The following is a 12,663-nucleotide window of genomic DNA, read 5'->3' as shown; positions in this document are numbered from 1 at the left end:
TGCTTTCATGTACTGCTTAAAACTCTTCTCTGCTCTGAATGCTATTCTAGAAGCTGTAGAACAAACATCTGACAATAAAACAGGTCAGATTATCATTTAAGCAGCTCCTGCTTGCTTTTTCTGTTGCTGCTTCACATTCTTCTGAGTCTATTGGTTCTCCTTGTAATTGGAAAAAAAACCCCAAACAGATAGGGCAAACTGATTATTTCCACACTGATACATCTGGTTTGCTACTGAAGTTTAAATACAAATTGATAGCTGGCAAATACAGCAGACAGCTGGAATGGTCTTTGAACAATGCCAATAAACAGCTCAGATAAAACAATATGAAAGAATCTAAAAAGGACAAACAATTTTTAACCATATTTGTTTGGAACTTGTCCACTGGAACTATTTTACACACGTACTCAACAGGTAAGTTACTACATACCACTTTCTGTTCCCAAATCCTAAGGCTGTATGTGGAGTTTCATGTGTTCTGACTAGTAAGACAATGCAAAACAACTTTAGATTATTGAGATTTTCTCAGAAGTGTAATCTATTCTCAGACCCTTCGCTCATCTGCCTCATTCTAATTCTAGCCGGTGTGTTCAGTCTTGTCCGAGTCTCAGAACTTGCCAATGCTAGAGACAAAGGTAACTGAAAATTAATTGGGTTTTTGCCATTTGTATCCTTGTATATTCAGGTTTTAAAAACTGCTGTCTCTCCTGACAGCAACACCTCAGTGTTTCTAAAGCCCAGTTTCATCCTCGAATACAGATGGCATCTGTTTGTGTCAATGCAATCACTCTGTACCTTCAGGCTATCGTTAGGTATTAATGATTCAAGTGCATTTAAGAGAGTAATCTGAATTTTGCAAACTTCTACCTTTAAATTATCCAACTAGAAGTATTCTACCTGAGAGAACAACGACACAGTGGCATCTTTTACAGTTTGAAAAAAGTAAACTGAAAATATATAATTATAGAACCTATTCCCCAGGAATTTTTAACCTCATTAGCTTTAACATTTTTGGAAGCACAAGACAAAAGGCAGCAACACAAATATAATGCCTTGTAACAACTGATCCTTTTATTGCACACCTAAGCTGCTGCACCAAATTTTTAACAGTAATTGATTTTAGTCCATTGCAACTTGTAGCTGGTTCGATACTCTTCTCCAAGTCACCATAAACACCAAATACAAACATCAGCACATCAGAAAATTACCTAAGGGAGGGATGCTGTGCAGTGGTTAGAGCACAGGACTGGAAATAGTTCAGGTTCCATTCTTGGCTCTGCCACTGACTTGCCGTATGACTTCAGTTAAGTCAGTTAATTGCTCAGATTTCCCCATCTGTAAAATGTGGAAAGCATTTCTTATCTACCTCACCTATGTGAAGTGAGTGCTCATGTCTGTAAAGCTAAAGAGTTTTTAAATAAAAAGTAACAAAAAATGGTGATCCCAGCAGTCTAGCCTAAAACTTCAGCAGACAATCTGAAATTTTCACAGTTAATTAAATCTTAGAAGTATTTAGAAATGTGTCAATTGTAAGCAGGTATATCAATGACTATTACTGAAGACTCTAACCAGGAGTAACACAACATTGAACAAACACAGACTTTCAGGCTCAATTTTCAGGTTAATAAAGAAATGCTACACTGTGATGTGACCTTCAAGAGGAAGATAATTTCCCCTTTTTTCTCTCATCCATGAAACAAATAGGACAAGCTGAAACAGAAGCTATTTTCCAGAAAGCAAACAAGATGAGCCAAAACATTTTTCTCCATTTCTAAATTCTAAGCCTATTAAGCTCTGAAATTTGTATGCATAACTCGATACGCTCCTCACCGCATCCTTCTCAAAAGATGCTCTGCTCAGCAAAACTAAAGGACAAGTAAACTACTTTTATTTATTTATGAAGCTACCACATATATTAGCAATGCCTCTGTCACTCAAAATTGTGTGTTATTTCCCTATAAACAAATGTGAGAAGGTACACAAAATGCAAAGCACACAGCAAAGAGTAAATTGGAAAGCAGAATACATACACTGCTTATTATAAAGATATGTTAGATAACTAGAAAGATGTTTAGGAAAAACCCTAACTCATAAGAAGTAGTAAAGTAAAATTTCAGAACAGGATTATTCTGATGCCTACAAAACTTTCTGAAGCAGCAACTCCAAATTTTTCACTTCATAAACCAAAGCATTTTTACAAGCATCTGATTTATTAAAAAAAAAAAATTAATCTGGAAAGAACCACATAGTTCAGGAATGTACTATTTCATTAAGTGTCATTTAGGTAGAAAAGTAAAAAGAAACATCTTTATAAATAGAGATTTTTCATCTTCCACCAGTATAACCAACGGTGCAAGCAGGCAATATGTTACCTATATCAGAAATATTCTTGAACACTGCAAAGCAGCAAAGAGAAAACCAGCTTTGAGTAAATGAAGAAATGCTCTAACGCTCAAAGTAATCTTGATGTAACATTCATGACTTCCTACAACGCTCTTGCTTGCCTCCCTGGTTTAAGGACCTGCCTGTATCAGTAAGATAATCTAACATGTCATTCAGTCCATCCTAGCAACTGAGCAGAACAACAATGTCAGTGTTCTGAGGTTAATTCCACAGGGAAGAGTTCCTTATAAACATTGTCTCTTAAAGAGATCCAAGCACAGCTTTTTGCTAATTTGCCTTTGCAGTTTCATGAAACACATCAGACAATTTGTAAAGAGCTGCCTTATTTTGTTTGCAAGAACAACTCTGGATTTTCTTGTTTTCTATGTGTAGTTGTCACAACAGCCTCCTTTCAGGCCTCACCCAAGTTCCGCCCTATTATCACGTGCAAATTTGATTTAACATTGGACAAAACATAAAATGCATATCAAAAAAATTCTGTATTCAAGTTCCCGTGTATGCAACGTGGGCTATCTGGCAGACATCTTCACAGAACTGACTTCTCACAACTCAGTTTCTCTAGCTTGCTATGTGACTCTTGAAGACAGCAGCTATGAGACTGACAGAGCTGATCAACAATTGAAGTAACTTTGCTACTAAGAACTCTCATATCAAAATTCTTTGCAATCACCACACACTGCTACATTATTTTAATCCATACTCAGATTTTGCTTTTTCCACTCCCTTCATCCACTTGGAGCTTGTTTTTGCAAGATCTCTGTTTTGGAGGAAGAAACAGCCCACAGACTAGGGGGGACATTTACAGGAACATGGCCATAGCAATAAGAACCTTAACCCTATTCAGAGTTCTTACCTCCCCAGGTACTTCCTACTTGTGGAGCAGCAGCTATAGGATGTACAGACGGATGAAACGTTGGCTGCAAATCGAGCAGATCATTTGGCAGCTTTGAAGTGCTACAAAAACAAATTAATACAACTGTTGGAACCACATCATATTTTCAATACAAGGCAAATGCTAGTGACTGTCAACAGTAAGGAAAGCTTTGTTACAAACTGGTTGTTACAAAACGGACAGAACTAAGCCAAAACCAGAAAGTCTGGTGAACTTCACATTTTCAGTTCTGTAGAAAAGTGTTAACAAGCTAAGTTCTGTGTTATGTCAACTGACTTTTGTCAAAGATGTCTGAGACAGAAAGACAACCAGTCTTCTCACCTTCCTCACAGTCCAGCACCAGGGCTACAGCATTTTATGTTCAGCAATCTTTGGCAACTTTTAAAATAACCTCATGAAAGCCCTACAGTATGACCAAAGCAGACTGACAGAATGAACTCTAATGGGTTGCACCACCAAAATGTTACATCCAAATTCCACAACTCGTATCTTTCCACTGTCAACCACTGCTGAGAAACTGGCTTACGTCTATGAGCTACTCAAGAACCTTGGGGAAAGCCTTGAAACACTGTCACAAAACAGTGTGTGAATGAAAAACTTATTTAAGTGCACATTTTAGACTGTTCAAAACCAAACTGAGACCTAAGAACATCACATGGAAATGAAGAGTGAAATTTTAAATACAACCGCTGCAATAACTTCAAGAGTCAAACAGGAACAGTAAAATCTATCCTCTTGCAGAGAGTTTGTTTCATACTTTAAATTAATCCTGGGGGAAAAAAAAGGGAGTACTGGTGTTCACCCACAACTTTAAGCACACAAAATGAACCAAAATTTGCACGTACAACTACTACTATCAACAGAAGCCAAGTCACCCTAACATCCAAGCATCTCAAAACAAGACTGGCACAAGAGTTTAAAGACTAGTAGCCACATCCTAGACCTCTGTATATTCTCTTGCTGACCCAACCACTTGTATCATTCAGTTTTTACTATTTCATTTCAGTAGCGATTGAAATCACATTTTGCCACTACTGCTCCTATTAAAAAGCAACATGGTCTGGCACAGCCTTGTAATGTGAACCAAGATAATTTTCAAGGTAAAGCTTGTTCAAGTTAATGACAGGGATTAATCAGGCACACTGCACCTAACAGCAAGCGACTGAACTTATGACCCAACATATCCTCTTCATGGCAGCTCCTGTTGTAAAACCTGTTTTTGCTCATAGCAGTCATACTGCCAGCAACTGAACTGAAACATGAAGACAAACTACCATTTGGTTGTTTGGGTTTTTTTTAGAAGAGAATGTTCTTGTCTTCACTATCTAACATTTCTGGCTGTTTGAAGAAGCTTTATCAGACGTTTCTATGTTTCAGACCTCTGAAGGAGCACGATCAGATATTCAAAGTTACTAGTTCAAAGCACAAGTCCATTTCAAATATTTTGGCCTCTAAAAGGCAATTTAAAACACAATCTTTTTTCAAGGAAGTCTTTTAGTTATTAACACTGACAGATACTCTAGCTCCTTACATGTAATTCAGCTATCTTCCACATATTTGGTGTCAAGTAATTTCCTACAATAGCTTTCAAATGGGGAAAGAAGGCTGTCAAAGTGCTGACTACTTTTAAAGAACAGCAAAAAGCTAAAGGAGACAAGCAGATTCTCATGCGAGTTTTAACAGAACAATCTTTCAGGTTTGGGACCACACCCAAAGCAAAAATATGCCTTCAGACAGCTCGTTCCTTCTGTATTGGTAAAAGCCTTGTACTTTCTGCTACTGCTTGGACAGGTATTCCACAGAATGAAGATCACACACTTAATCATACCAACAGTTCCTGCGAGTCAGAGATCAGGATGAGCATGCAGTGAGTACTCCTGCTCTATCTTTGCAAGTACTTGCAGACAGAGATGTTCCAGATACAACTCAAGACTGCAAAACCTGCCTCTCTTCTTTCAAACTCTGTTTCAGGCTTTCCTTTTTGTGAAAAATCTACCAACAACATTTGTTACCACTCTACTTTTCAAGATCTAGAAATGCAACATTAAATTCAGTATTATCTTTATGACCTTCCAAACTGAATTATTATTTTACTTTTCCCAAATTAAACTGTAAGGTTCTTTGAGGACAAAGCACGTGTGTTTTACAGTTCCAACCGCCTGGCTCACCGACTAAGAACCAGCAGTTGGTTCTTATCAGAAACTATTCTGCAAATGGATAATGAAAACAAACTTTTTACAATTTTTTATGGTAACAGGTTATCAACTTACCCAAAATAACATTTCTTATTGCATTACTAATGCACTCTACACTCAACCAACCTTCTGCAATGTATACTCTGCAGCAGAAATTTAGAGGAAACCCTAGCTGCAGTGCATCTCATGGCAAAGCAACGTCATTAAGCATACCTGTTTGAAGAGCTAGGGGTAGAAAAAATATCAATGGCTGGTGTAGTCATTATGCTTCCTGCTGCAGTGGACACAGGAGAAGCTGCAGTTGTCAAAGAGGTATGAGGTTTCTTTGCAAGTTCTTTTAGACGTTGCTCCTGTTGGGAAAGTGAGCTGGCATAAGAAATCCAGAAACACCATTTGTGTATATGACTTTGGAAGTAAGTAAAGCAGAACTTTAAAAGAATTCTTTTTATTTGTTCCACACACTGGTGTCAGCTACTTATAATGACAAGAGTTAGTAGTGCCACAAATCCTTCAGAAACTATTTTAACAAACTCTCCACAAATTTTATGGTATATGTACATAAGATTCTACTTCCAGTGCTTTATTAACAGTACATGTTCAGTATTAATAACTGTTTTCTCCCTTTGCTCCTTTAAGAATACTAATAAGCTACCAACAAGAACCCAGGAAAAATGTTTTCAATAAAAAATTCTATATGCCTACCTTTAAAGCTTTTAAGCGAGCCTGTTCTTCCTCCAACGCAGCTTGTTTTTCCCTTTCATCAACTTTTGTGAGGGACAGGCCAGTGCTTGCAAGGGAAGAGACCGCATTGGAAAGGGTGGTAGCCCTAAAGTAATTGGAGAGGAGAAAAGCTGGCTGTTAATAGGTGACACGTGATAGGAACATCTAAAAAACACTTTGTTGTATCCACCCAGCCTCCTTCTGAACTCTTTATAACAGTGGTTCTGTCTTACACTGTACAATACAAAGTGGTATGTTTAAAGAAGAGACACTGTGTGAACTGCAAAATGAAAAAGCCTAGAAATCATGCTATCTACTCTTACACACTGGATTTTAGATCTTCCCCTTAAGTGTTTCCCCTCCAAACTGCATCACAGAACTCATGTTTGAAGCCTTTTAGCTCTTTTCCTGTTTGCCTAAAAAGGTATTATTTGTAGATACACAGGAATGTCCGATAATCTGGGCTCCAAGTCAAACTACTGCTAATTTAACAGGTTTAGTTAAGAAACTATTAATGCAACTGGTACAGCCCAGAGGAAAAGTTTGTGATTTATCATCATGTTTAAGAGTGTACAAAAGGATTTAAAACAAGTACTTAACTTTTAAAACAAACTGAAGTAATCTTATAAAAGAAAGCAAATATTCTAAAAAGTAGCTAACAACATGGTGCTAAGCCCTAATGTTGTCATCACCATAAAAAAGAACATATAAAATATTACTGCCTTATTTTTCAAACATGCAATAGAGAAATGTTATATAGCTTTGCAATATTAAGCTTTTTAAAATTTAAATAATGAAGCTAGTTGCCTAGAGGACTTCTCTAGATTGCACTTTGTGTTTTAGTAAGCACTCAAAATCAGTGACTGCCTTTCACCATACACAGCGTGGCTTTAATCCTCAGTTACTTTAAAAATCCATTCTTAAATTAAGAACTTCTGGAAGCATTTGCTTACTTTCAACAAAAAAAAAAAAAAAAATAGAGTTGAGATATAAGAGTCCAAGAAAATTAATAAATACAAGTCACATACTTAGAGAGGTCTAATTATTAATGTAAAATGAACACCTGGAGGCAGTAAGTGAAAAAATTTTAGTTTCTCTTCAGAAGTTCAAGATTAGATGTTAAAAGTATAACTATTACACAAGGGATTCTACAGCAAGTGCTTGCAGCTCCTTAGATTGCAGTTCTGTTGACCTGAAAGCTTTCTTAAGTTACTCAGTAAAAGATATGTCAGTTTGCTATTCTATCATTGCTGATGTAATACAGTCTTGTCTTCAACACAGCCCACACAAACCTTAGTTTATAATGAAACCAAAAAGAATGGATTTAACCTCTGATTCAACAATTGTTTAAAAGGACAAGGGCATAAGTACCTGCTTGCAGCTGTGGAATCTTTGATTTTCTTCCCTTCTAGAGAAGCTAAATGTTGTTCCAAAGCATCAAGAAGGCTACTCGGTGCCTACAAAAAGAGACATCAGAGAACAGATCTGAAGAATCTCAGACAAAGCAAATCAGTAGTTAAAAGACTTTCAGAGAATGCAACGTAGGGCAACTGGCACAACAGCTCAGAATCCTTAGACCGCATCTTGGCATCCTGGACATATTTAATTACTTAAAATATCAGGTGATGTACTCTCCTCACTACATTAATCTGTCATAATGACTCACCAGTAAGTATTGAAATATGTCAAGAGATGTTAAAATTAACAGCTAGGAAACGGCAAGCAGACAGTTGGAAGCAGTCATTACTTCAGAAGACACTAAGAAGGAAATTGTACCTGAAGTCATTTCTATGTGCAAGCTCTGCAAGCCTTCACAATGATTTAAATAGGCATACAGCCAAAAGCAAGCTTGCCAAAAACCACAGCTTCATAATATCATGTAAAAATTGTTATGTGGACTCACAGACACAAATTGTGTCTTCAAGCACGACAAAAATCAGGTTGTTTTAAAAACTCAATTAGAGTATGACAGAAACAAATCTATAACATTTTACAATAGCATCACTGCATATAAATGCCAGGTTCTGACAGAGGATGGATTTAATCACAAACTTGGAAATAACCTGGTGATAATGCACACAAAGCAGAAGTGAAAGCCATATTAATGCCAAGTTTTTCTGATTATTCAACCCCAAAACAGACTTGTACTGGCAAACACATAATAGGTTTATCTACCTGTGAGAGATCTGGTATGTCTCCTCTGTCAATTCCAACTTGCTGTAATAAAACAAATGAGCTTTAGAACCTGTTTGCATTTGTTAAAGGCAGAGATGTTCAAAAAGCTAAAAACATTAAGATGAAGTCATGTAAAAAACACAAACTTGTCCATACACATTTTAAATCTCCACAATCTGAACTCTATAATGGTTAGTTATAATAAATTATTCTATTAAATATATATACATTTAAAGTAGGCGTGTTACAAAGATATTTAAACAGATACAACCTTAGAAATAAAACAGAGTAAGAACTAAGTGTTACAGAATTTTAAGGCTAGAGAAGTTTGCCTGTCCCACACTTTATGTGGCAAATTCTCAGACCTCCCGATACAGAGTGTATCTTTATTAAAACAAAGCACCTTCAAAGTTTTGTAAACAAGTGATTTTCCAAAATGCTGACCAAACTTAGGATGTTCTGCAGCAGGATATACATTATTTCAACAAAAAGATTAATACTCTCAACTTCAGTTGATAGTGTTTAACTGAAGATAACTGAAGGCAGAATCTCTGATACAAGATATTCCGCCAGGACAGTGAGACAAAAATTACAGCTTAATTTTTTAAGAGAGATATGAATAATGAAAGAAAGCACAGTGAGACAAAAATTACAGCTTAATTTTTTGTTGAGAGAGATATGAATAATGAAAGAAAGCAAAATAACAAGAGCACATCTCAGCTGAGGAATTCCATAATACTATGACATCAGTTCAGCAATGCTTCAAAAACAAGAATGCAACAGACTAAATACATTTAAAAAAACCCATAAACAAAACATTTTGCAAGGTAACTGCTTTTTCCTCTAGAAACACACCTATAGCCAAGACATCTTTAAAAATAAATTTTTAAAAAAATCACATGTGCATCTACCAGTCAATTCCTTATTTTTGAAGCTGCTCTTTCATCTAAAACTTATGGCAGAATTGTGGGTTTCAAACTAGAATATAGCTGGAATCACAGAAAACAGCAGGTCATCATTAAGTTACTTTATTGATTTAAAGAAAGGCTCTTCTTCACAGAAAGCTCACAATTATTATCTAACCAAGGAAATGCTAAAATGCATATTTATACACCCTCCTTAAATAAAAGATTAACCTCTAAGTATTTCATAGTCAGGTTTTTCAATACAGTCCTCAAACGAACTAATCACTAGGGTAGAGACTGATAGGGTGAACCTTGAAGGAATCACAATTAGGCTGGAAAGAAGGGGCTGCTTTATGAGAAAATAAGCAGTTTCAAAGACAGGACAAAGTTTGGCTGACTGAAGTTTACCTCTGCAACTTTAAGGAACTCTGAGATCCGTGTCATTCTAGTGAGGAACTTCTTATATATATCAAGGCCTTCTTTGCACTGGTTCTTTTTCATATCGAAATATTTTTCTACAAACAGTAAGAATACTTGCATTAAATAAGAAATCAAGCATTCTGCAAAGGATATGCCAAGTAAAAGTGTATAAAACAAGACAGAAAATGCCTGTGCATCTGTTTTATCATGTTAACTGCACGAGTCACTGTGCCTAACTTGCATCAAATGACAAAATCTCTGTTGAACGTGAGCTAATGATCACATGCAAGCAGTTACCTGTTACCTTGCAGGTACTAGAGCTCACAAGAGCATAAGCACCCTGAAGAGGACAATTAGGTTTAAGTCACCCAAAGAAATGTAAATTCATCTTCCGGGGGGGGGAAAAACCACCCCAATTTTATAATCTGTCAGTCAAACATCCAGTCTATTCCAGTAGCCAGTATCAGGCAAGATTTTGGTGTTTTCTGCCAGTCTGCTGCTTCTTGTTACGGTGTGGTCTACAATGAGGTGTAACTGATTACAAAACACTGGTGCTGAAAGCGAGAGGGTCCCACCCTCCTTCTTGAAACACCACTTTCAAAGCCTGTTTCTATATTAAACTTCACTCAAAAAAGTGAGTGAAAGCAACTGTATGCTGACTCTTCTTACTGAGGGAAAAGAAGCAGAGGCTTCAGACTGGAAGCACAACTGTCCTTCACTGCCTAATTCTGGATTTTGCATTCCATTTTGCAAGGACGAGGTAATAACAGCAATCAGGTAGCTTGATCCAGTCACAGAATACAACCAAACCAAGCAAATCAACAGATTATTTACAACTTAATTATTTTCCAAATTTAGGCTCCCTTGCATCCCCAATGTGTGCAAGTGAAAGGGCCTGAAGTCTGAATTTGTAATGCCCCTTAAAATACACTCTAGAAGTCAACCAACCATTAAAACCAACTAACACTAAAGTTTTGATCGCCAATCACAGACGTTGTGACAGCAAATTTGTAACCAACTATAACTTATTCCACTTAAAAAGAAACAAAACTTGATCTTGTTTTCTTAAAGCAAAACTCATCAATATTGTGATGTGGGTTTGCCATGCAGTTCACTAAGACAAAAAAAACCCCCAAAAACCAAAAAAAAAAGCAGTGCAAGAAAGAAAACATTAGGTGAAGAAAATCTTGACTTGGCTTTCTTTTCAAAAATTTACCCATACTATGCATTGAAAAATGCAATTGGACAGAAAAACCTTGGAAATAAATCTGACTTGGCAATAACAGTAGTATTTTGATGTTTTACAGTAAAAATATTTCAATTTCTCAGAAAAGAGCAGCTCTTTGCAATTTTTTACTGAGTTCCCTCCTAGAAGATGACCATTGCAGAAAGCAGTTACATTTACCCAAGAGGTTAATAATCCCTTCGTTATATGCCGCGAACAGTCTAATGGCATCTTTGAAGAGGAGCATGAAGGCAGCATTAATTACACCATTTGTAAGTTCATTGCTATTGACCTAGGAAGATCAGAAAAAAGAAGTTAATTTAACTGAATTGATCCCTTATTGGAAAACTTCTAGTTGAACTGTCCCAAGGCGTGCTCTCCAGCCATCTCACTGGCTATTAATGGAAAGCAGCAACACAGCAAATCAACACAGGATCACTCAGCACAGAATTAAATCAAACCATTTTGGCAGACATTTCTGTTAACTCATGTTAAAACTAACATAACTAAGAGACAGAGGGTAGAAATAATCAACTTGTAAATGAATAAACAATTCTTACACAATGTAGGCAATAAACAACACTCATGTAGCACAAAACATTCTCTCCAGCTTGTATCCAGCTTCTTTTTTTCTGGTTTCTTGGGGGTATATCAATGAACAAAATGATTTGTACTCTTCAAGCTGTGCAGATAGCATGGACACAAAAGGATAAAAATAAAACCAAGTTCAAGACATTTAGTCTTGACCTATTTTACAAGCTTAGAATCACAGAATCATTTTGGTTGGAAAAGATCTTTAAGATCATAGATTCCAGTTGTAAACGTAACACTGATGAGCGCACCACTAAACCTCAGAATCTCAGAACCATAGAACACTGTGAGCGGGAGGGACCCACAAGGATCATGGAGTCCAACTCCTGTCCCTGCACAGGACAATCCCAACATTCACACCATGTCCCTGAGGGCCTTGGCCAAATACTTCTGGAATACTGTCAGTCTTGGTGCCATGACTACTTCCCTGGGGAGCCTGTTCCAGTGCTCCACCACCCTTTAGGTGAAAAACCTTTCCCTCATAGCCAACCTAAACTTGCTCTGGAACATCTTCCTGCCATTTCCTCTGCTCCTGGCATTGGTCACCAGAGAGAAGAAATCAGGACGTGCCCCTCCTTTTCCCCCTGTGAGGAAGTTGACCACGATGAGATCTCCTCTCAGTCTCCTCTTCTCCAGGCTGAATAAACCAAGGGACTTCAGCCTCTCCTCATACACCTTCCCCTCTAAACCCTTCATCAATTAAGTGGCCTCCTCTGGACACTCTCCAGTAGCTTTAGATCCTTTTTTATACTGTGGTGCCCAAAACTGCTCCCAGTACTTGAGGTGAGGACTCATGTCCCTAAGCACCACATCTACCCATCTTTAAACACCTCCAGGGATTGTGACTCAACCACTTACTTGGGTAGCATGTTCCAAAGCTTGAAAACCTTTTTGGTGAAGAAACCATTCCTAATATCCAATCCAAACCTCCCCTGGTGCAACTTGAGGCCTTTTCCTCTTGTCCTGTCACTTGTTCCTTGGTTGAACAGACCAACCCCCACCTCTCTACACCCTCCTTTCAGGGAGTTGGACAGAGCCAGAAGGTCTCTCCTCAGCCTCCTCTTCTCCAGGCTCAACAACCCCAGTTCCCTCAGCCGGGAACTCACCACACTTGTGCTCCAGACCCTTCCCCAGCTC

At 37.5% G+C, this 12,663-nt stretch overlaps 1 protein-coding gene across 1 annotated transcript in view; it reads right to left on the bottom strand.

Moving 5' to 3' along the window:
- The window catches only part of PICALM (phosphatidylinositol binding clathrin assembly protein), a gene marked incomplete at its 5' end in the record, with an annotated part of 33,773 nt that extends 22,546 nt beyond the window's left edge, over positions 1–11,227 (bottom strand). The window contains 7 exons of the mRNA XM_029083530.1: positions 3,257–3,357; positions 5,704–5,840; positions 6,193–6,316; positions 7,582–7,667; positions 8,386–8,427; positions 9,699–9,805; positions 11,116–11,227. Of these exons, the coding sequence (XP_028939363.1) occupies positions 3,257–3,357; positions 5,704–5,840; positions 6,193–6,316; positions 7,582–7,667; positions 8,386–8,427; positions 9,699–9,805; positions 11,116–11,227 (709 nt within the window). The remainder of the gene's footprint in view (positions 1–3,256; positions 3,358–5,703; positions 5,841–6,192; positions 6,317–7,581; positions 7,668–8,385; positions 8,428–9,698; positions 9,806–11,115) is intronic.
- Positions 11,228–12,663: the final 1,436 nt, after the last annotated feature.

Source organism: Antrostomus carolinensis, unplaced genomic scaffold (assembly GCF_000700745.2).
Source record: "Antrostomus carolinensis isolate BGI_N321 unplaced genomic scaffold, ASM70074v2 scaffold6472, whole genome shotgun sequence".
NCBI lineage: Eukaryota > Metazoa > Chordata > Aves > Caprimulgiformes > Caprimulgidae > Antrostomus > Antrostomus carolinensis.
Note: the sequence above shows the minus strand (reverse complement) of the source record. Positions and strands in the feature narration are given on the sequence as shown.